The following is a 25,930-nucleotide window of genomic DNA, read 5'->3' as shown; positions in this document are numbered from 1 at the left end:
TTGTTCTGGCCAGTTTCATTCCTGTCTGTCCAATGTAGTGTTTGTCGCAGTCTTTGCACGGGATCTTGCATATGACATTGGTTCTGTCCATATTGGGTAAGGGGTCTTTAGTTCCGGTTAGCAGTGGAAAAAGCTATTCTCAGCAATCCACGGCATACGCAGAGAACTCCCAAGGCCAGGTGTGTCAAGTAGTTGATAATACCCTTGAAAAATAATTTTCAAACCTAATTTAACTACTTTTGCCTTTTCTCTAAAGACCTGTTGCAGTTCATTAAAGGATAGTTCTAAATATAAATATTTCCCAGTCAGTAGCTTCTCTGGAATGGTAGCCAATAGTATTCCAATGCTGCCATTTTAGGCAGAAGTGCTTTGAATGTATTCTAATGCATTTCTTTAGTACTGATTAATATTTTAGCTGGCTTAGTTTCTATGCTTATTATTTTACTTATTACATGCTGCGGGGAAAATTGAACAAAATTTTATGGTCTTCATTCAAATTAGTTTGTAAATTATTTTAATGCAGATATATCACTATGAAATATGAAAATGACTGACTATAAATTTGGATTACACCAGTTACCATCAGCAAAAGAAGACTAAGATGTCTGCACATCAAAAACATACGAACAACAAAACTACATTTTTTGTCCAGTTTGTAATGGTGCCTTTTACTATTTACTTCACCTTACAAAGTTAGAAACTAAGATGTTTCAAACAGCTAGTGCCCCTGGCTAAATGGTATTCCTGTAGCCATATCTGTAGCTATTCAGAGATAAGACGATTCAGTTTTTCTTTAAGTCTAAAAGTCAGCATATTCCTCAAGTATATGATGAGCATTTTTTCATCAAATAAAACGGTATTACTGTTGCTGTCTGTATGAATGTCTGTATGAATGTCTGTATGAATGTCTGTATGAATGTCTGTATGAATGTCTGTATGAATGTCTGTATGAATGTCTGTATGAATGTCTGTATGAATGTCTGTATGACAAAAGGGCACGTGACTACAAGCTCTTGGAGTACTTCACAAAGTTTGTGATCTTTTAAAGGTCTTGTGCACTGGCAGTTGCATGGTCTTTGGAATACTGGTGATGCTTTACTAGCAGCAAGTAATTTTAGACACAGTTGCACATTCCCAAAAATAAAATACTCCAGATGCTGGAAATTTGAAATAAGACTAAGAATTGCTGGAGTAGTGAGGAACAGCTGATATCAAGATGCAGACAAGAAGCCATACTTGTGGGACAAAATAGGATGTGGCAGGAGTACATAATGGAATGATGAGAGCGGTGTGGGATCAGGACAATGGAGTTGTTCAAGGCTATCCAAGCACTGAAGAGCCTACTACTCATTTGCAATTTTGTGCTTCCAGCATTGCAACCAAATGAATAATTATTTTGATTTTGTATTGCTATGACTTTGCTCCTCCAAATGTGAGTACCTAAATTTTGGGTGAATTGACAGCAGCCCTTTTAAATTTCTTTATTTTCTAGCTTTGCTTAGCATCACCGTAGTGCCATCACTTCTTTCCAGTCAAAATAACAATCATCTCTAAGATCATATTGCCATTATGTAACTGATTACTCGGGATGTCAAGCAGATTTAGTTGAATAATTTGGTTTTCTTTCGCTTAGTCTTCAGTTCTAGATATATTTGTTATAAACTTTATTGAATGATCGTAGTATAGTGTCACTGTTTTTGTACTGAGCTAAGTGCGTGGTGACAATTCTGTTTCAAGCCAGTAACCAGAATGTGATCATTGACTACTGATAAAATAATTTAAAATTCTGGCCCTATTTGTGAACTTAATTTTACATTTTTTTATTAATAACTGCATATGAATCTCCAAGAAATGCAGGACACAACTTTTTTTTTCCTTACAAACAGTATAAATTCCTTCTGTTAAACTAGTTGACATGTAACATTATAGTAATCAAATTAAGTGAAGTAGAAGAGCTGGCTTCAATATGGTGATATTATTCAGTTTTGGGTCAATCAGGTTCAAATATTCTTATGTTCTTGAATTCAATATTACTACATTTTAAACCAAAATAAAATCAAATGGACATTGTAAACTCTCTTAACCGTGTTCACAGGCCCCTGTAGTGTCTCTCTTGATTAACTCCAAGGAGAGATAGTGGGAACTGCAGATGCTGGAGAATCTAAGATAACAAAGTGTGAAGCTGCATGAACACAGTAGGCCAAGCAGCATCTCAGGAGCACAAAAGCTGATGTTTCGGGCCTAGACCCTTCATCAGAAAACGGGGATGGGGAGAGGGTTCTGAAATAAATAGGGAGAGAGGGGGAGGCGAACCGAAGATGGAGAGAAAAGAAGATAGGTGGAGAGGAGAGTATGGGTGGGGAGGTAGGGAGGGGATAGGTCAGTCCAGGGAGGACGGACAAGGAGGAGGGATGAGGTTAGTAGGTCGGAAATGGAGGTGCGGCTTGAGGTGGGAAGAGGGGATAGGTGAGAGGAAGAACAGGTTAGGGAGGCAGGGACAAGCTTTGGAACCCTGCAGCCCAATGATATCAATGTGGACTTCACAAGCTTCAAAATCTCCCCATCTTCCTCCCCCCCCCCCCCCCACTGCACCCCAAAACCAGCCCCGCTCGTGCCCTCCTCCCTAACCTGTTCTTCCTCTCACCTACCTCCTCCTCCCACCTCAAGCCGCACCTCCATTTCCTACCTACCAACCTCATCCCGCCTCCTTGATCTGTCCGTCCTGCCCGGACTGACCTATTCCCTCCCTACCTCCCCACCTATACTCTCCCCTCCACCTATCATCTTTTCTCTCCACCTTCGGTCCGCCTCCCCCCTCTCCCTATTTATTTCAGAACCCTCTCCCCATCCCCCTCTCTGAAGGGTCTAGGCCCGAAACGTCAGCTTTTGTGCTCCTGAGATGCTGCTTGGCCTGCTGTGTTCATCCAGCTTCACACTTTGTTATCTTAACTCCAAGGAGACCCCACTCTACTCCCCAAACTCTAGCCCGAATTGCCCAGTCACTTAGGTGTCTTTGACTTCCTAATGATGCCTAACCCCTAAGGTTTCGTTGGTTCAAAATCCAGGACCGTATGGACTGCAGCAGTTCAACCTTCAAGGGTGATTGATTGCGGACAAGCAAAACATGTTGACCTTGTCAATAACCTTCAACTCACATGAATGAATAGAAAAATGGAGAGACCATGAGAAAATGTGTGCCTGTAAGGTTAGAAGGCATTGCAAGTATTAGAGAGAAGCCAACAAAAGAGGCATCTTTTTGTCTATGGGCAGAATGCATCAAACAACATCCAATATTTCAAATATATTTTGTTTACAATGTGCAATTTATCACCTTAAGTTTGGAAGTAGTATTACTTAGTGTGACTGGCCCTGCTAGTAAATGCAATACCAGCACTGAATGCAAAATATTAGTCCCATTGTTTCCAAGCGGCAATGCAGGAAATCGATGTGGGAACAAATGAATGATAATTATTTCCATGAATGAAGTAAGCACTATTTGGCATCAATGATTTATGCATTTTTCTTGGGTGGAAATTATTCATCAGACAAAAAAAATTGGCATGTCTATTGCATTTTTTTCAAAAAGGAATGTTGAAAACGAAGAGCACTCTTGACTGCCCGATTGCATGGACAAGTGCTATCCAAATTTAATTTTTTTTAAGACTGTCCAGTGATTAAGAAGTAAGCACTTTTGTCCTTCAACTTGAAGTTTTGGCATCTTGCTTCACTAGTTGTACAAAATTACAGACCTCTTGTTGAGAGATAGTAGGCACTGCAGATGCTGGAGAATCTGAGGTAACATGGTGTAGAGCTGTATGAATGCAGCAGGCGAAGCAGCATCACAGGAGCACGAAAGCTGACACTTCGGGTCTAGGACCAAAGCATCAGCTTTCCTCCTCGGCCTGCTGTGTTCATACAGCTTGACACCATGTTATCTCTTGTTGAGATGTAGTTTGACTTTGAAGAAATTTAGCTTTAAAAAAACCATGAGTTAATTTCACTAGTAGGAATTTTCCCCATTGCCAGTGCAGCAGTCCTTGTGGCAACTAATTTCGACAGCAGTTTTATAGTTTTGCGCTGCCAAATCTTATTCCTCTCATGACACATACAATAGAGGAAACTGCAACTGTTTGTGGCATGCAGCTGGTTTTATCATGTGTAAAGAGAAGAATAGGTTAACATTCTGTAGTGGTCAAAGCCTTGCATCAAAAATTTACTTGATTTCAATAGGGCTGTTATGCATTTGTGTAAAATCAACCACAGATTTTCAGGGATCAGTGTGATTATTAATCATGAGCCAGTAATTACTGCAGTTTTATTTAAACACATGGCAACCTTTAGGTTTTCACTTTGTTAACTCTCTGCAACAATCTCCCAGCCAAATGACAAGACTAATGTGCATCATGTGATCCAGCAATATATCATAAAGAATAATGAATACAGCTCAATATAATTTGGAGAAAAAAAGTTGTTTTGGCAAAATGGTCAAATGCAGCCATCTGATGCTATCCTGTTAGAGAAGTGAATAAAGATAGTATTTTGGATTCAAGGCCAGGCCAGGTGGTGTGCGAAGTGGAACATTTAGCACCCTGTCAGGAAATAAAATTACCGACTGAACTCCTGATAAAGTTGTCAAATACCACCGTATTGTCATCCAGCATTGAGAGCAATTTACATTGAAAACACTAATGAAACACAGGGCATTTTCTGTTTCGCAAAATTAATGGAGGGAAAAATGCCCTTTTTCAAGAGGGGGGGGTGCCATCTTAGAACTTTAAGACCATAAGATGTAAGAGCAGAATTAGGCCATTCAGCCCATCAAGTCTGCTCCATCATTCAGCCATGACTAAGATGTTTCTGAGCTCCATTTTGCCTTTTCTCCGTAACCTTGATCCCTTGTCCAATTAACAACGTGTTTCTGTCTTAAAGGCACTCAATGACTTGGCCTCCATACCTTTCTGTGGCAATGACTTTTGCATAGATTCATTGCCCTTTGGCTGAAGAAATTCCTCCCTATCTCAGTTCTAAAGGATGAGCCCTTCACTGAGGTTGTGCCCTCTGGTCTTAGTCACTCCTCTTAGTGGAAACATCTTCTCCATGTCCACTCTGTCCTGGCCTCAGAATTCTGTAAGCTCCAATGAGATATCTTCCTCCCTGACCCTTTTAACTCCATTGAGCACTAGCCCAGAGTCCTCAACTGCTCCTCGTGACAAGATATTCATTCCAGGATCATTCTTGTAAGTCACGTCTTGACCACCTCCAATGCCAATTACATTCATCCTCAGGGCCAAAAACTGCTCTCAATCTCTGTTTCAAATTCGGTCTGGCCAGAACTTTATACAACCTAATCAGTGTGTCGCTTCTTTGACCTCTTCTTTTCCACCTGCCATCACAATATTGATTGCCTCATCCTATCTACCCCTCTCACTCATTCCATTCTCTCCACCACAGAACATGCAGCACTCAGCTCCCTTTGCTGCAACCCTAACCACCTCATCACACCTGCAGATGAGGGGGGCGCAGTAGTGGAATGGTGGGTGCATGGACCTTTACGTAGCTGAAGCCAGGTGCCAACTCTGCTGCCTCCTACTGCCCCCTCTATCAAGACCCCATCCCTGACCACCAAAACATGATCTCTCAAGCCATTCACAATTTTATCACCTCAGGTGACCCGCAACTGCATCACTTGCATTTCCTGCGTCTCTGCCCTCACATTGCCTCTTCCCCAACAAAATAGAGATTCAATCCCCTAGTCCTCGCACATCACCCCACCAACCTCCACATCTTGAGTATCATTCTCCGCCACTACTTCCTCCTATAATTCAACCCCACAACCAAAGAGATATTGCCTCCCCACCCCTATCTGTCTTTCGTAGGGACTACTTACTCTGAATCCACCACCCCCAGCATCTTTCCCTGCAACAGCAAGAAGTGCTACACCTGCCCTGACACCTCATTCTCACCTCTGTTCAAAGCACAAAACGAACCTTTCACATGAGACTGGGGTTCACCTGCACATCGATCAGCTTGATCTACTGTGTCCACTACCCCGCTTGTAACCTCCTCTACGTCTGAGACCAAGTGAAAACTCACTGTTTTGTAGAGCATCTACGCTCTGGACGCGAAAAACGAGAGGACCTTCCTGTTGCGCAATATTTTACCCCCCCCCGGGGTGACATGTCTATCCTGGGTCACCTCCAGTGTCACGATGACGCCACCTGCAAATTGGAGGAGCAGCACCTTATGTTCTGCCTTGGGAGCCTACAGGCTGTTGGCCTAGACATTCGCCACCTTTAAAATCCACACCTGGCCTCCTCCCATGTCCAACCCTCCCTCTCATCCCCCACCTCCTTGACCTGTCTGTCTTCTCTCCCACCTATCCACCACTCCCACCTCACTGACCAATCCCCACCACTCCCTATATGCACTTACCTATCACCATCCCATCTACTTTCTCCAGCCCCACCCCTCTGTTTATTTCTGAACTCCCTTCCCCCTCCCCATTTCTGAAGAGGGATCCTGACCCGAAACGTCAACTTTCCCACTCCTCTGCTGCCTGGCCTGCTGTGTTCCTCCAGCTCCACACTTCAGTATCTCATCAGCGTGTCCCTGCTTTCCTAACTTCACTAACCTATGTGTTAAAAATCAACCTTTTGTTTTTCAGGAATCAATGTGATTATTAATCATGAACCAGTTAATTACTACAGTTCATTTAGTTAACGGAATCCTGAACTAGGATGCCTAAATCCTTTTGTGCTTGAGATGCCCAAAGTCTTTCCTCCTTTAGAAAATAGTCTACATCTCTATTATTCCCTCTAAAATGCATAACCTTGCACTTTCTCACATTGTGTTCCACTTCTGTGCCCACTTTCCTGTACTGTTGAAGTCCTTCTGCAGCCTTTGTGCTACCTCAACACTACCTGTCCCTCAACCTGCATTTAGCAAAAATTCCATTGTGTTTCTTGGTTGCACAAATTTAAAGTTGATTGTGGTATTCAAAAACACACCTCTACCAAAGAGGAATTTCAGAAAAGTGTTGTGATTCATGTCATGAAGTGTGAAATATAAAACCATGTGTTGTTCCACATGGAAAAAATTTGCTCGTTGAGGATATGTTTGAATCCCAACTTGTTAACGATGTAGTTTGTGATGTGAAATCAACCAACACTGATTTTGGCATTTCTTTCTGGTGATTTTATGAGTGTTCAGCCCTTGGGTGTGTATGTGTGAACTTCTCAGCACAATACATGGAAAATGTGGAACAGCTGAGCATTGAAGGATGAGAAAGAAATCATTCAAGGCAAAAATATAAACATCCCCACAAGCAACTTTGCTGATGAGTCATAGAAACAGGAAATGAACATGATCCTGATATTACCAAAACATTTCTAAAATGTGGCATATCAGATGCACTCTTCAGAACTAATGCTTATTCTTTGTGGAATGATTATGTAGCTCCTAGTAAAACCAACATGAAGATTGAAAAAATGAAGATCGCAACAATGACATTCAACGAGACTATATGGCAAATTTTTCAGTGGTGTTTAGAGTAATACCACAGGATTTCAATTGAAGTCTTGTAGTGATTTCATACATTTTACCTGAAAAAAAACCAAGTATCACAATTGGTAATATTAAAATAAATGTTAGAGTGTGAGCTTTTTTAGGTGTTGATACTGCAGTGGAATAGAGTAGAAATAATTTGGGGCCAAATCAAGCACTATTATTAGTGCCTCAAAAACATTATCCATTAATCAGTTAATTCCTGGCTTTTGGCTTGGGTTGGGGGAGCGGGTGGGAAATGACCTTAACGTTTAAATTTTCCATGTATGAGGCTTCTATCAGAGAACTCGAACCCATTTGATTGAGATGATCTAGACAAGATTCTAAAGCTGAAAAGTTGGGCAAATATGCTATCCTGATTGTTTGTTTAAAAGTGACCGAGAACAAGTAAGTTGCAATTATATCAGAGATAATGGGAACTGCAGATGCTGGAGAATCCAAGGTAACAAAGTGTGGAGCTGGATGAACACAGCAGGCCAAGCAGCATCTCAGAGCACAAAAGCTGACATTTCGGGCCTAGACCCTTCAGAGAGGAGGATGGGGAGAGGGCTCTGAAATAAATAGGGAGAGGGGTGTAGGCGGACCGAAGATGGATAGAGGAGAAGATAGATGGAGAGGAGAGTATGGGTGGGAAGGTGGAGAGGGGATAGGTCAGTCCAAGGAGGACAGACAGGTAAGGGGTCAGTGGAGGGAGAGTTAGGCTCCCTGTTAAAGAAGCAGGTGTGGAGGCAAAGGCGGTGGAAAAACTGCTCCATGTCCAAACGTGACTGGTATTCGTTGATGTGTGGTTGTAGGGGGACAAACGTGAGCCCCTTGCCTAGGACTGACCGTTCGTCCTGAGTCAGTGGGAGGTCTGGGGGGATGGTGAAGATGCGGCAGGGCTCAGTGTGGCTGTCTTCTCTGGGTTTGCTGGCGGCTGTGGGCGGGGTTCCCCTGGCGCTGGCTATTTGTTGACATGTGGGTGGAGGGGGACAAACGAACCAACCGGTGCTGCAGTCACCGCCTCCACATCCAGAACTAACACCACAAACATCACCCTCACCGCTGCTGCTACCGCCCACCCCGCTCCTCCCACCGCCGACGCCATACTGCCCACTGCTGATGGAGCACCACCCACCGCTGGTGCCGACGCAGCTCCGCCCACCGCTGACGCAACTCTGCCCACCCCCGAAGACAGCGGCACTCTGCCCACCACCGACAGAATTCCGCCCACTGCCATAGACAGCGGCAGTCCGCCCACAGCCGCCAGCAACCCCAGAGAAGATGGCCACACTGAGCCCTGCCGCATCTTCACCATCCCCCCCAGACCTCCCACTGACTCAGGACGAACGGTCAGTCCTGAGCAAGGGGCTCACGTTTTTCCCCCATCACCCACACATAACGAATACCAGTCACGTTTGGACATTGAGCAGTTTTTTCCGCCGCCTTCGCCTCCACGCTTACTACTTTGACCGGGACCCTGTCCCTCCCTCCCCTGACCCCTTACCTGTCTGTCCTCCCTGGACTGACCTATCCCCTCCCCTCCTCTCCACCTATCTTCGCTTCTATCCATCTTTGATCCGCCTCCCCCTCTCTCCCTTTTTATTTCAGAACCCTCTCCCCATCCCCCTTTCCGATGAAGGGTCTAGGCCCGAAACGTCAGCTTATGTGCTCCTGAGATGCTGCTTGGCCTGCTGTGTTCATCCAGCTTCACACTTTGTTATCTTAGTTGCAATTATATGCTCACCTTGACTGTCAAGTACTATTTATTTACTTCCACCTAAATTTAATGTGAATGTTCATTGTTGTAAATTAACAAGGGCAAAATGGGAGCATGAAAGCCTTGTCCAGAAGGTGTAAGGAGAATCCAAAGAGATCCTACAAATTTTAAGGGCAGCAGAGTAACTAGGAAGGGAATAGGCCCACTTAAAGATCAATAAGGCTATCGTGTGGAACTGCAGGAGATGGGTGAGATACTAAATGAGTATTTTGCGTCTGTATTTACTTTGGAGAAGGAAATGGAAGCTTGAGAACTTGGAGAAATAGTGGTGCCTTAGTGTCCACATTGGAGGAGGTGGCGCTGAATGTCTTAGAATACAAAAAGGTGAATAAATCCCCATGATGTTATCAGGTATATCCCAAATTTTATGGGAAGCTAGAAAGGTGGTGAGAAAAAAAAAACAGGGATGTATAAATCGGTGAGCCTGATGCCAATAGTGGGTTAGTTGTTGAAGGGGATTCTGAAGGAGAGGATCTGCATGTATTTGGAAAGGCAAAACTGATTAAGGATAGGCAACATAGCTTTGTGTATGGGAAATCATGTCTCATTAACATGATTTAGTTCTTTGAAGAAGTGACAAAGTTGAAGGCAAAGGAGCGATGTTGTCTGAATGGAATTCAAGGCATTTGACAAGGTTCAGCATGGTAGACTGATTAACCAGGGTAAATCACGTGGAATCAAAAATAACCGAGCCATTTGGATGCAAAATTGGCATAAAGGTAGGAGACCGAGGGTGATGGAGTGTTGTTTTTTGGCTTGGATGCCTGTGACCAGTGGTGTGCCACAAGGTTCGGTGCTGGGTCCACTGCTTTTTGTCATGTTATATAAATGATTGGATGTGAGTATAAGAGGAATGTTTAGTAAGTTGGCCGATGACACCAAAATTTGAGAATCTTCACTATCCACTATACCACCGAGTGCAAAGAGACAAGTTGGACCAAAGGGTCTGTTTCCATGCTTTACATCTCTGATTCTATAACGTGGAATTTGCATAGCTCATTCAATGTAATAAAACATCCTTAAGTGCTTCAAAAATATTACAGAAAGATTAATACCGAGCTATGAGAAGATAATAGTGCAGAGATAATCAAAAACTTGTTTGAGGAAGGAGACTTTCAGATCATCTTATCTGAGATGGGAGAGGTTCAGGAAGATTCACCTGGAGCTTTGATGTGTTAACAGCTGAAAACGTGGCCATGAATAGTGGAGCAAATAAAATCAAATTATGTATTGCACGGGAATAAAACCGAATATACAACTTGAATTCTCTGCGAAAATCTGCGTCCCAGGCTCACATTGTAACACATTGTTCTCTAATTTGTGAATAGAAAGGTAGTGTTTAGAACTAAACAGGAGTAGAAAAGAAAAGCTGATGTGATTTTAACATCATCTCTACATTCCTGCATATTCCCAAAAATTTTTAATCCTCTTGGTTATCAAGGATCTATCTGTCTCTGCCTTAAAAGTATTTTTAAGATTCTGCATATCCTGCCCTTTGAGAAAGGCAATTCCAAAGATTCACTCAGAATTTTGTTTTAACCTTGTCTCCATCTTAAATTGATGACCTCTTAGTTTAAACTATGACCCCCTAATTCTCAATTCTCCCATAAGACGAAACCTCGTTTCCACATTTATCTGGTCAAGTCCTCAGTTTTATGTTTCAGTTGAGTCATTTCAGACTCTTCTGAACTCTGAGGATACAGGCCTAGCCTGACAAGCCTTTCTTCAAAGGCAATCTGCTCCTTTCGGGTGTTAGTCGAGTAAACCTTGAACTTCTTACAGCATATTAACACCCTTCCAAAGGTACAGTGACCAGTAAGTACTTGACAGTACACCAGATATGGTCTTACCAATGCCCTGTTTAAGAGAAGGAAAATCTCCCTGCACTTGAATTCAATTGCTCTGCAATAAATTATAGTATACTGTTACCTTTCTTGATCATTTACTGTACCTGCATACTAACTGATTCAAACGCTCAAACCCCCAGGTCTGACTTCATCTCCAAGCTTTGCAACCCCTCACCATTTAGATAATATGCTAGTATTTAGTCTCATCTGACATGCATTGAATTCAAACAGTGATTGTGACATGTATTCATGTTGTGTCCTTAACGTAAAACATTACAATGTGATGTTGTTAAGCAAGACTATATTAAGAGAAAGATATTGGATGAAAAGCCTACTCAAAAAAAACTAAAGTTTAAGACAGAAAGCTGTAGAAAGCCAGATGGTATAGATTTGCATAGCTGAGGGCTGTGACATCTGCAGCATAGAATTAAAACTGGACATGCTTAAGATCAGAATTCAATACGCAAAGGAAGCTCAAGGGCTGCGGAACTGGAGGACATTAGAGTAGGGTGAGGATAAGGCAGTGGAGATAATTATTTCAGATTTTTAACATTGCAGAGTTGTCTGATTGGGAGTTCGTGTAGGCCATTGAGCATGAAGGTGATGGATGATCAACTTGGCATGAGCCAGGTTTTGGATAGCGTCAAGTTTATGGAAGAGAGAAAGTGGTTCGAAAAGTCAAGTCTAAAGCTAACAAAGATTTGGATGTGAGCTGAGAAAGGGAAGACTGTGATCTTAGAGATAGAAGCATGAATGAGTAATATTGATGGTGTGAATCCAGTCATGGTTAGAAACTCATTTTGTTATGACTATAAGGTTACAAGAATTTTGGTTTAGCCTTCAACTGTTGCCAGGGAGTATAATGGTGTTAATAGTTGAATGATATTTGTGGGTGAGTAATTGGAGGAAATTTCTGTACATGCAGTTTTCAATATTGGGTAACCGGTCCTGACAAGAGTGGTGCAATCATGAGTAGAACTGGTTGTTATAGCATTAGTATTCATGTATCTCATGTTTTTGGATGATGTCACCTGGGACAATATAGAAATTAATAGGATGCCAACAAGGTTTGCAGCTAAGGGGGAGGAGAAACAGCATTGTATTTGATCATCTTGCTATGATTTATAAAAGAATGATTTAAGGATCGAACCAAACAAGTTCTGTTCTTCCAAGTTCTGGTACAAATATGCTGAGGCCTTGGAGGAAGGTGTGGTCAACTGCATTAAAATCTTCAAACTGAAGCGGCATGAGGAGGGCTGCAATAACTTCTTTGGAGTTAGAGAATAAAGTTTTATCAAAAATTTTAGTTTTTGGAACTAGAGTAGTGTAATGGACTTGTTTGAAAGGATTTGAACTTGGAATTTGAGGAATGATTGAGACAGCATTCAAGAACTTTGGTGTGAAAGGGAGTTGGAGATTTGTATATGTGCAAACTCTGTTCTGAAAGTGATCATTTAAATATTGGGTGAGGTTCTGGAGAGTAATTGGTGGTTTCTCTATTTTTGAGATTATGGTGAATGTGAAGAAGTGTTTTAAATGGAACTAAAGAATGGATTTGCTATTGCTAAATGAAGACACTATTCTCTGCGTCAGTTATTACATAAATGTTGTGTTATAGGCTAAATTGTTTTGGTTACAGTTTGCAATTAATAGCTATTGATGTGTTGGTTACTATTTGTTAATTTCCACTCAGTGCAGTGAGGGAGGGCTCTATAATAGGAATATTTGATCCAACCACTGCCTAGTCTGTAACAGACTATCCTGGGGACAGTACAATAGAAATAACCAAGAAGAGAGCAGAGAAAGGCATTGAGCATTACCCCATTTTACTCGTCCTAATGTATCGGAAATGTTTCTGGATTAAAATCCTGAAACAGTTCCTTGCAGAATTGGCCTACCTATGTTACATGGACATCACTGGTTCAAAATGTGGCTGACCACCACCATCTCAAGTACATTTGAGAGATGTGAACATTATATGTAGCACCACTCAATGAATAATAAATGAATCAACAATAGGACATTTTGCCTCATCATAGTTTTGAGAATCTTGTTGAAAAACTGGAAGGGTCTGCATTCAAATGTCAAGTTAGGAAAATTAACCAGATTTGATTACTGCAGTTTTTGTCACTATTTTTGGAGCTTACAATTGCTTGGCTAATCTTGCACACCAGTTTTATTCTTGTTTTCTGTTTTTGTAAAGACAATAACTTGTTTCTAGTATGACTCCATGTATAATGGAAACTTATTCAGTTGAAGTTGGGTTTGTGTTTAGAGCATGCTGAAGGCATTATTTAGTGAAGAAAATGGGGAGGTGCACTTAAGCTGAATCCTTATTCTGTCAATACTTAGGCAGGCATAATTTGAACTAGTGACATTCGTGAAGTGTTTAGGAATGAAAGCTTCCAGCTATTTTTCACACCCACCCTCCCTCCAGATCAAGTCCGTGAATATCTATGGTTGATGTGTTGCAATCTCACCACCTGAGTAAGATAGTGATGGGTTCAAACTTTCTTCAAGACGTTGAGTCTAGACTCGCACAATCTGATTTAGTACTGGGAGCTGTGAACCACTACATGCAGAATTCTTAATGAATTATGACCTTATTCCTAGGATTATGCTGTGTGCAAATTGGCTGCAACATTTTGTTGGTACAGTGACGACACTTCAAAATAATTCTGACTTTGAGGAAATGTAAAACAACATGTAATTTCAAGTTCACTCCTTCTGTAATAGTCACATTGCTGTAGCTGAATTCGGCCAGTGCAGTTTCTAAAGTGAAACTTTGATTTACATATATCTGCCTTGTGCTCTACAGTTTTGTAATGTGATTTTCTTTTGGTTAAGGATCTTCAAGTGAATATCAACTGAATGAAAAATATAAATTGTCTCAGCGACTCTGACAATCCTGTAGAAGGAGGATGTGTGATTGTGATCTCATTTGGCATTAGCTATTTAAGGGCTGTAGTAGAATTTTCGAATGGTGCTGTTTAACATTTGTAGAGAATATTGAGGTTAACACTTCAACTCACTCCTTTTGGTTTTCCTTGCGTTCCTGTACTGTAGTAATTTACAATATGAATATACTAATGAAACATCCTGTGGTTGATTTGACTGCCTGGTACTTTACTTGACTGAATATATAACAATGAATTGTTGATGCACATGCATAAGACAAAATCATAAAGTGAAGTGATAAACACTAAAAGCAAGAATGTTTGTTTTGCTTTGTGTAAGAGGGTTTGCATGCCTCTGCTTAAATGAAGGCAGAGTATACTATAATTGAATACAATCACAACATTATTAACATTGTTGCCGATCTAGTAATTTTTATACAGTGTATTCCAAACATGTTTTGTTAGTGTAAGTACGTTGAAAAATATTAGAACTTCTTGTGAACTCTGCAGGTCTCCATCCAGGTAGGGTCTGTAGTTGCTAGGATAATGTTTTGTTCTTTTTCTGTGGAATTTTTCTTGATCTATTTTTTCAATTTAAAGTCCAAATCCTGATCAGAAGTACAATGATGTGCTTTCACATTCATGTGCCAATACATTTGAATTTGCACTTCATTGACACCGGCTGTTCCAAGTACTGCCGTTTGGATGAGAGCCTTATCAGCGTTAAATTGATCCAAATCCTAGTGGCACTTTATCTTTGATTTAAACTATTAGTTTACTTTGTTTATGTGACCACTATCATAGTTGAAAGATTTAGTACTGGGTTTTCATATATTAAATTAACTTAACTGTATAGTCTAAGCCATTAAATGACAATACATGTCGTTATATACCGTCAATGATGTTGAACAGCATGAACAGAAGTCCATTATTCACAAGACTGAGGACACAAACTCTGAAGTTGTGTTGAAGCAACTTGATTTTTGTTTTTGTTAATATTGAAAAAAAAACTGAAATAATTTCCAATAACGTTGCAAAGTAAATGTAGTCCCTGATCAGTGTTTCATTTCTCTTGTTTCTTAGGAATTTTTTTACTAAGAAGACAAAGGAGCCCATTCCTTCTGCTTTTAGTGCTCCTGGCTGGAAGCTATTTGGGAAAGTTCCACCAAGGGAAAATTCGCAGAAAGATTCCAAAACAATACAGCAGGTATATTTTAAAAGAAAATTGTGTACCAAATTCATTTTGTACCTGTTTAAATTGAAAATGGTGTTCTAATTGCTCTACATTAAGTGTTTGTTAGATTTTTAGTAATCAGGAGGTAACCTGGCTTCATTACAAAATCTGTCTGCTACTGCTATTACAAATGTAATTGAAAAATATTGTTTGAGACTAACATCTAACATTTTAAAACTTTGGTAATTGCGGGTTAAAAACAAAGCTGGACAAGTTTTTAAATTGCTAATTTGATTTCTGCAGGAAAGTCCATTATTGATGGGGCAAATGGAAACAAATTGCAGAATTTGACATGCATTTGAAAAGAGAATTGCTGGAGAAATGATAGAAATTGAATTCCCTTAATTCCAATTGCACTTTTTGTTTTGTTATCCCATGTTGCCCTTGTCTATTGGAGTTCTTTCACATTGCTGCATGGGCTATCAGTCACCAAAGAAAGTGGTGTAAAATGTTACTGCTGATCTCCTTCACAATCATGATGATTCTTGTGTTGTGTGCTTAATTCCAGTGCTGTGAGGAATGCCGAAGTTGTTTCTGGATCTTGTAGTTCAAAGGTTTTTAAGTGAGATACCTACATCTGTTTTTGTTTGCCAATAGCACAAAAAATTGGGATGGAGTTTCCACTTTGGATGCAGCCAATGATCTAGCTGCAAGGTTTGCCTGTATTGAGAAGATTTTTAATGTTTCCACTTGAACATGTCACCAAATCCGCTCAAACAAAAATCCCTTGATTATTTTTAATGGTAGTAACTTGATGCTTTGATATATCCTGAAATCATGGCTGGTTTTGTATATAAGGCTGGCTTCTAACAAAATATTTTAAGTTAACTCAAATGTTGCAGAAACTCACTTTGCTTTTGAAATTAATTTGTACCAAAAATCTGACAACCTTTATCCCTATTCAACCTCATAACTAAAGCCCCCTACACTTCTGGGGACCATATCTCTCTATTCCCATTCTATTGATGTATTTGTCAAGACTCTCAATAAAAGTCACTATAGTATTTGCTTCCACTACCTCCCCTGGCAGTGAGTTTCAGGCACCCACCATCCTGTGTTTTAAAAAAAAAACTTGCCTCGTACATCACCTTTTAAACCTTGCCCCTCACACCTTAAACCTATGGCCGTTCCAGTGAGATCAACCCAAGTTTCACCAACTTCTCATAGCTAATGCCCTCCATACCAGGCAACATCCTGGTAAATCTTTTCTATAGCCTCTCCAAGGCCGCACCATCCTTTTGGTAGCGTGGCGACCAGAATTAAACACAATATTAAACACAACAGTGTAGGTTAGATGGGCTTGAGATCGGTATGACAGGTTGGCACAACATTGAGGGCCGAAGGGCCTGTACTGTGCTGTTATGTTCTAACTTCAGGAAAACTGGTATATTGACAGGAAAAAAATGCAGATGAAACTACTCTGCAGTCAATATCCTGAAATTATATTTCTTTTACCTGACTTCTGTAGAGATTTAATGAATTTTATTAAGGAAGCTGAGAATATTAACGTTTCTTTTTATTCATAATTGAGCATTGAGTGTTATTAGCAAAACACATTTTCGCATTCTGAATTATCCTTGAGGTGGTGGTCCATGTGCAATGTAGGTGCACCCACAGTGCTGTAAGGAAGTGAGTTCCAGATTTTTGATCCAGTGTTAGTGCGGGAGCAGTTGTATAATTCCAAGGCAGTAGTTATGTGTTGTTTGGAGACGAACTTGCAGTTAATGGTATTCCCATTGTCTGTTGCTCTCTGGGTGCTGCAAGTTATGGGTTTGGAAGGTTCTATTAGCAGAACTTCGAGAGACGTAGGCTTTGAGAGTGTTGAATGCTGTTCAACTTTACAAAACCTGATTTTAATCTTTTTGTTAGTAGAATGATAGAATAACGCACGATTGCCAGTAAATGTGGGTTTACTGTATGCAGCAGTTTATAATCAGTGGTAACTTACAAACATATGAATGAACATACTACGTTAGGAATGGGTGTAGATCCTTTGAGTCCACCTTGTCAGCAAATTAGATCATGTTTGAGTGATAATGGGAACTGCAGATGCTGGAGAATCCAAGATAATAAAATGTGAGGCTGGATGAACACAGCAGGCCCAGCAGCATCCCAGGAGCACAAAAGCTGATGTTTCTGGCCGAGACCCTTCTTCAGAGAGGGGGATGGGGTGAGGGTTCTGGAATAAATAGGGAGAGAGGGGTAGGGGGACTGAAGATGGAGAGAAAAGAAGATAGGTGGAGAGGAGAGTATAGTTAGGGAGGGGATAGGTCAGTCCAGGGAAGGCGGACAGGTCAAGGAGGTGGGATGAGGTTAGTAGGTAGGAGATGGAGGTGCGGCTTGGGGTGGGAAGAAGGGATGGGTGAGAGGAAGAACAGGTTAGGGAAGCAGAGACAAGTTGGACTGATTTTGGGATGCAGTGGGTGGAGGGAAAGATCTGGGCTGGTTGTGTGGTGCAGTGGCGGGAGGGGACGAACTGGGCTGGTTTTGGGATGCGGTGGGGGAAGGGGAGATTTTGAAGCTGGGAGGGGGAGTGGAAATGGTTTGTGACTGGAAGGTGTTCTGCAAAGCGGTTCACCTGCACATCTGCCAATGTGGTATACTGCATCCACTGTACCCGGTGTTGCATCCTCTACATTGGGGAAACCAAGCGGAGGCTTGGGGACCGCTTTGCGGAACACCTCTGCTCGGTTCGCAATAAACAACTGCACCTCCCAGTCGCCAACCATTTCCACTCCCCCTCCCATTCTTTAGATGACATGTCCTTCATGGGCCTCCTGCAGTGCCACAATGATGCCACCCGAAGGTTGCAGGAACAGCAACTCATATATTCAGCTTGGGAACCCTGCAGCCCAATGGTATCAATGTGGACTTCACCAGCTTCAAAATCTCCCCTTCCCCCACCGCATCCCAACACCAGCCCAGTTCGTCCCCACCCCTTCCCCCCACTGCACCACACAACCAGCCCAGCTCTTCCCCTCCACCCGCTGCATCCCAAAACCAGTCCAACCTGTCTCTGCCTCCCTAACCTGTTCTTCCTCTCACCCATCCCTTCCTCCCACCCCAAGCCGCACCCCCATCTCCTACCCACTAACCTCATCCCACCTCCTTGACCTGTCCGTCTTCCCTGGACTGACCTATCCCCTCCCTACCTCCCCACCTATACTCTCCTCTCCAGCTATCTTCTCTCCATCTTCGGTGCGCCTCCCCCTCTCTCCCTATTTATTCCAGAACCCTCACCCCATCCCCCTCTGATGAAGGGTCTAGGCCCGAAACGTCAGCTTTTGTGCTCCTGAGATGCTGCTTGGCCTGCTGTGTTCATCCAGCCTCACATTTTATTATCTATGATACAGATTTAGTGTTTTCATGGTGGTTTTTTTCTCAACAGTTTGGAACGTAATGTCTAAAGGAATCAATATTTGATTTATAAAATTTAGCAAATCGATTTTTAAACAAGGTTAGAGTATTATCATTCCTCTTTATACACAGTCACATCTTTGCAAGAATTTCCAATAAGCTAATCGAGCAGTTATTGGCTGGGTTGGATTTGCCCTTTTTGGCATTAATGGCCAAGAGATTTTCCAAACTCTCCAATAAACGATATCGTAGCCATGTTGGAATGGTCCATCTCTGCCGCCTTGAGATCCACAACATCACTGAGGCCAGTATTAACCAATTCAAGCCACTCCAAGCGGAACATGGTGATGCAGGGGTAATATCATTTGTCTATAGACCAAAGATGCGGGTCATATTCTGGGAACAGTAGTTGAAATCCAGAACAGCTTGTGTTGAGGTGTGACTAGTTCTGGAGTCTTCAGGTAAGGCACAAATGAGGATTGTGATGGAATACTTCCCATTTTCCTGGACAAATATAGTTCTAACATACTCAAGCTTGACATCATCCAGTGCAAAGGAGCCTACTTGATTAGCAACATTTCTACAAACATTGGCTTGCTGCACCATTAATGCTTAGTAGCAGCAGTGCGTATCATTCATAAATTCTGGTTCGCCGAAGCTCCTTAACACCTTTTTTGAAGTGCATGACCACTCTCCCATCCAGAAGAACAATGCCAACAGATACTTGAGACTGCCGCCACCTGCAAGTTTTGTTTTCCAAGCTGCTCACCATCCTGAATTGGAAAAATATTACTGTTCCTTTAGTGTCATAAGGTTAAAGTCATGGAACTGTGTGTCTCAGTGGTATTGTTGTTAATTTATACCAAATGGACTGCAGCAGTTCAAGCTGCTATCTTGCCACTGCCTCAGGGTATCTGGGGATGGGCAATAAATTACACCTAAGTCAGAGTCATTACACAGAAATTACACAATTTATTGAACGTTATCAAAGAATTCCTAAAGGTACACCTTGCACATAAACAACCTATTAATATACTGCCTCCATTCTTCCTCTTCAAGAGTTAGTGGACCTAGCCATACCTGGGAAAGATTTACAGTAGCAAGTTTAAAAACTATCGGCTTGCTTGTTTTTCAAATTTCACTGACCTTGACTGTAAATAGTGGGAAGGGGTTCTGATGGGAAAACCATTCTGAAGTGATTTTTCTATGCTGTATTAGTAATTAGCTATGATTCATTTCTGAATTCCCTTTGGTGTTATAGTATACCTTGAAATGTAATAAAGGAACCATGGAAGAAACCACAATAATTGATTGCAGATTTAGATTACGGCAGTATTGATAGAATTGCTCAGGAACGAGGGCCCCACAGGTTTGTATTCATTTTACGTACAGCTGCCTCATTTGCCCAACACTAGAAACGCTGGTACTGTGTTGCATAAACTTAGACCTTTTGACCTTTAGTTGCAGATCTCGAGATACTATCCGAACATGAATTTTAACGTCAACAAAACATTCTCAACTCTTAGAATTGTTATTCAGTGAAGGCAAATTACAGCTTTCTGGTTTCCTCCCACAATCCAAAGATGTACAAGTTAGGTAGATTGGCCATGCTAAATTACCCATAATGTCCAGAGATGTGTGGTTTAGATGCGTTAGACATGGGAAATGTAGGGTGACAGGGATGGTTCCGGGTGGGGTGCCCTTCAGAGTGTTGTGTGGACTCATTGGGCCAAATGGCCTGTTTCCACACTGTAAAGATTCTGTCCTATAAATTTTAGATTTTGTCCCTTTCAGTTCCCACCAATGGCTGGTGCTGCCTACTTCTCATGGCTCCATCATTAATGCCAGTTTAAAAAAGCACCAGCTGACCACCAAGCTTAAAACTGTACAGTTGCCTTGACTATTACATATACAGCAATTGTATATGTAACAATGCAGATGAAAACTCTTAATTGCTCTACAGTTAGACATTTCCAAACTGTGCCTCATTCCATAACACATTTAGGGCTTCTTTTGATGAAAAACTGGAGGAATTTTTTATTCACTTTTGGGACATAGCCAGTATTTATTACCTGCCCCTAGTTGCCCTTGAGAAGATAGTGGTGAGCTGCTGCCTTGAACCGCTGCAGTCCATCTGCTGATGGTTGACCCACAATGCCATTAGGGAGGAAATTCAGGATTTTGACCTCGTGACAGTGAAGGAATGGTGATATATTCCCAAGTCAGGATGGTGAGTGACTTGGAGGAGAACTTAAAGATAGTAGTGTTCCCATATATCTGCTGCCCTTTTCATTCAAGATGGGAGCGGGCGTGGGTTTGGAAGGTGCTGTCTGAGAATATTTGGTGAATTTATTTGTTTTCTGAGTGAGTCCTAGTTTCTATTAGCAGATTTTGTGAACTTGTTACACTTCATAGCACTGACAAGTTTGTTTTTAATTTGGCAATGCTTCTCACCTGCAATCTAAATATATTTCCTTGTGTTTGCATTGCAGAAAATGCTCATTTGACCTTTAAATCAGACCCCTGGATCAACTTTTCAATGTAAAACCTGTTATTTTGCAAATGTTTTAAAATATAAACTTTGGTACTCAGTTGTTTCCAAATTCCACTTGCAGTTCTTTAGTTGGGTTTCTTTTTGCTTCATTTCAGCAATAAATTATTTGGATCCTTCCCACTGAAAATGCAGTAGATTGACAACTTTTTGGAATGACAGCAGGATAGAAAATTCCCAGCAGTGAATTGATGCATTTTTCTAATTCCTTTGTGAAAGTTGAATTTAATTGGTGTCCTTTTTTTTGCATAGTGCTCTCCCACACTTATTCTACAGTGGTCTGTTAGCTGATTTTACATAACGGTGTGAGCTCATATCGATGTATTAGGGCCTGGGTTCAAGTACCACCTGCTTCAGAGGTCTGTAATAACTTTTCTGAACAGATTCTTCTGGTTGCCTTAGCAAAGTTATTTTCACTCTGAAACAGATAAATAACACCACCAATGTATTTGCATATGCAGCATTTCAATTACTTGTGTGAGCTACAGAAAAGTGTATTGAAGTAAAACTGGGGAAAGGTGAATAAATTATTTTGTGCACCCTTTTTAAAATATCTGAGCTCCTTGCCTGAAATATTCAAATTGAATCTTGAGAGAGGTCTTGTTTCTAAATATTTTTAGAAACTCCTTGGAGAAGAGATATTAAGAGGAAATTAGATATTTTCAAGATCATAATGGATCTAGACAGTAGACAAACTTCCATTGGCAGGAGGGCGAGGAATCATAACACAGATTATGATTGACAGAAGAGCCACTGACAAGGTAGTAATGGTTTCACGGTGAGTAGTAACAATGCAGTAAGCACTACATAAAAAGGTGGAGGGGAGGCAAGTTCAATTATTGTTGTAAAAAGAAAATTAGAAAAGCACCTGAAGAAACATTTGCAAAGTTATGGGTAAGAATGTGGGAGTGGGACTAGCTAAATTTTTCTTTACAAGGATCAATGGGCCGAAAAGCCATTTCTGACCTATAATCATTCTACCATTACAACATCTCATTTAGCCTGGCAGGGATATTCTGAGAATAATAACATTGGACTGTTTGTCTTACGGCCCAATTGATGCATAACTTTCCCAGTGTCCACAGAAAATATAGCACTGCAAAGAGCAACAAGCGCATACCAGGCGTTTCCACAGTCATCTGATCTAAGAATTTGGGTAAAGTTGTTTGCATTACTCTTCTAAATTGAATGTTTCAATTTAAAATAATAGCATTTTATTAGAGATGTGGAAATTATCTTCTCTACTCAAATAGATTGAGATCAATAAGCTAATTAAATTACTAAGATTAGACAGACATTAAGGAGATGTCTGTGGAAAATTGAAAGTAGTTATTACACATTTGCATCAAAAAGCATTGATGAAATCAAGACCAAGTGGTTCAGCCACTGTTGAGAGGGAACTGTTGCATTATGTGCCAAATAGTTGATAGGTTGGTATTTTTGTTAGAGCAGATAATTACATTAAGGAACTGAGTGGAGAGAATAATGTTCAATGGAAGTAATTGAACAAGACCCAGAGCACAAGGTATCAATGGACAAAACAATTTGGCTAATTAAATAGTATTAAATATAATTGTGACCTTATTATTTGTGTATAATAATGGGTAGACTGTGAAGATAGTGAGTTTTGAGAAGATTTGTAGCTCAGGTTGAGGTTCTGGATGTGAGTTTGCTCGCTGAGCTGTAAGGTTAGTTTTCAGACGTTTCGTCACCATTCTAGGTAACATCATCAGTGAGCCTCCGAAGCGCTGGTGTCATGTCCCGCTTTCTATTTATCTGTTTAGGTTTCCTTGGGTTGGTGATGTCATTTCCTGTTCTTTTTCTCAGGGGATGGTAGATTGACTCCAGATCAATGTGTTTGTTGATGGAGTTCCGGTTAGAATGCCATGCTTCCACGAATTCTCGCGCGTGTCTCTGTTTGGCTTGTCCTAGGATGGACGTGTGTCCTTACGCTTCTACGGACTACCAAAAATTCACAAACCAGGAGCCCCCCTCAGACCCATAGTGTTGCTACCTGGAACACCAACCTACAGATTAGCCAAGGAACTACACCAAAGACTAAAACACCTAGTAGAAGATTCCTGCCACTCCATTCACTCCACCCTACAATTCCTGAACACCAAAGACACCAAGATAGAAGAGGATGAAATAATGGTCTCCTTTGACGTAACAGCCCTGTTCACATCCAGCAACATCAACCTGGCCAAAGAAACACTGACTACACTATTAGAAGAACCGAAGACACACACACCAGTCACCACCAACCTCATCAGCAAGGACATCATCAAGCTAGTGGACTTATGCCTCACCACCCACTTCACTTTCAATAACAAAACCGACAGACAAACCAGCGGTACACCTATGGGATCTCCGATATCAGGGTTCTTAGCAGAGGCAGTAATGCAGAGACTCGAACAAACAGCTCTGCCAATCATCCAACCCAAACTTTGGGTCCGTTACATGGATGACACCTTTGTCATCACTAAACAAAGCAAATTAGAGGAAACCTTCAAGACCATCAATAATACCCTTTACTGGCATAACATTCACAAAAGAGGAGGAAAACAACAACAAACTGCCATTCCTAGATGTCACAGTAGAGCGAACAGTCAACGGGAAACTTCAAACCAGCGTCTACAGGAAAACAACACATACGGACCAAATACTGAACTACAGGAGCAACCATCCCAACACCCACATACGAAGCTGCATTGGAACATTATTCTAACGAGCCACCACACACTGCAGCACAGAGGAACTATGCAGAGCAGAAGAAAATCACCTATACAGCGTATTCAAAAAGAATGGGTACCCTATGAACACAGTCCGCCGATTTCTCAGCAACAAACCCAAACAGACAAAACGGGCCCAGAAACCATAACCACTCTGTCCTACATCAAAGACATTTCCGAAATGACTGCCAGACTACTCGGACCTCTTGGCATCACACCAACACACTAAAACAGCAGCTAATGAACTTAAAAGACCCTATACAGACAACAAGCAAAACGAACGTCATCTACAAAATACCTTGCAAGAACTGTGACAAACACTACTTTGGACAAACAGGCAGAAAGCTAGCCACCAGGATACATGAACATCAACTGGCCACAAAACAACATGACCCACTATCACTCGTATCCTTACATACAGATGAGGAAGGACACCACTTTGATTGGGACAACACATCCATCCTAGGACAAGCCAAACAGACACGCACGAGAATTCCTAGAAGCATGGCATTCCAACCGGAACTCCATCAACAAACACATTGATTTGGAGCCAATCTACCATCCCCTGAGAAAAAGAACAGGAAATGACATCACCAACCCAAGGAAACCTAAACAAATAAATAGAAAGCGGGACATAACACCAGCACTTCGTCAGAGGCTCACTGATGTTACCTAGAATGGTGACGAAACGTCTGAAAACTAACCTTACAGCTCAGCGAGCAAACTCACATCCAGAATGTGAAGATGTCCATCACCTTGATGAGAAGGTACCTCTTGTGTGAACAGCAGAATCACCAATGAAATAGCCATACCATCAAAATGGAAATTAATGCTGCACTAGATGGTACTGTTCTTGTTTGGGTCTAGGCCTGAAACGTCAGCTTTCCTTCTCCTGTGATGCTGCTTGGCCTGAAGTGTATATCCAGCTCCATACCTTGTTACCTCAGATTCTCCAGTCATCTGCAGTTCCTACTATCTCTGAACCAAAGAAAAGCAGCCTGGTTAGAGGAGCAGCAAGGAGTGCAATGTGATTGGTTTCACTTAGCATGAGGTTTGTGTTGCAACAACTGGTCTGGGGATGGAGACAAGGAAGGTTTTAAGCTGTCCCCCTCATGAGGGAAATGAGAGGCTGGTGCATTTTTTTTCTTTTGGCCCAAACACCCTTTAGCATTGAACAACTTCTCATTGCTTGGTTAATTAGCTTTGCAAGTCCCTGATTTGGCTATTCAAGGATTCCAGAGGCACACTATAGTTGAAGGCATGACTCCTCAATGACATTAGTCAGCAAACATCCTGAACTTTAGTGGATGACTAACGATAAGGGCTGGGTGACTGGATGTGGCCTGGTCATTTGTGTTCTCATGTTCATGCTCTTGTTTGAGTTGTCTCACACTTACTCATTTGCTCGTGTGCTCACTCTTGTTTGCGCTTGCTGTCTTCACCGTCAACCCCACGTTCGTGTATGTGCACAACACTGAGCAAAAACATCATTTGGTGTGACGTTTTAAACCTGTCATGGCACCCTGCAAATAATCAAATAATTCTGCAAATCTTTTATCCCAATTTCCCAAGATAGTATTAGGTGCCCATGGTGAACATTGTTACCTTTGTGCTTTGTAAAACACAAATTTGGTGATTGTACAGGTAGCTGAAGCAGGCAATAAAGCCCTGCACATTATTAAACATAAAATTCTCAAGATATGCTGGTTCGTTTAGACACCGTATTGTTACTGTTGGTGAAATGTACTTAAATCATCTTGTCAGGCAAATGATTTATGGGCAGAAAAAACAGTAATTGCTGGAAAAGCTCTCAGATCTGGCAGTATCTATGATCTGTGGAGAGAAAAGAGTTAACATTTCTGGTCTTGTGACCTTTCCACAGAACTGATGAGGAAAGGTCACTGGACTAGAAATGTTAACTCCGCTTTCTCTCCACAGATACTGCCAGACCTGCTGAGCCTTTCCAGGAATTTCTGCTTTTGTTTTGAAT

At 41.4% G+C, this 25,930-nt stretch overlaps 1 protein-coding gene across 3 annotated transcripts in view; it reads left to right on the top strand.

The window, feature by feature from the left end:
• tbc1d12b (TBC1 domain family, member 12b) overlaps positions 1 to 25,930 on the top strand; it is an 81,701-nt gene that overhangs the window by 28,005 nt on the left and 27,766 nt on the right. For all 3 annotated transcript variants that reach the window (XM_048551176.2, XM_048551175.2, XM_048551174.2), the window contains exon 2: positions 15,150 to 15,273. In XM_048551176.2, the coding sequence (XP_048407133.1) occupies positions 15,150 to 15,273 (124 nt within the window). The remainder of the gene's footprint in view (positions 1 to 15,149; positions 15,274 to 25,930) is intronic.

The sequence above is a fragment of the Stegostoma tigrinum genome, chromosome 20, assembly GCF_030684315.1.
Source record: "Stegostoma tigrinum isolate sSteTig4 chromosome 20, sSteTig4.hap1, whole genome shotgun sequence".
Lineage (NCBI taxonomy): Eukaryota > Metazoa > Chordata > Chondrichthyes > Orectolobiformes > Stegostomatidae > Stegostoma > Stegostoma tigrinum.
The sequence above is the reverse complement of the archived record's forward strand: the minus strand, read 5'-3'. Positions and strand labels throughout refer to the sequence as shown.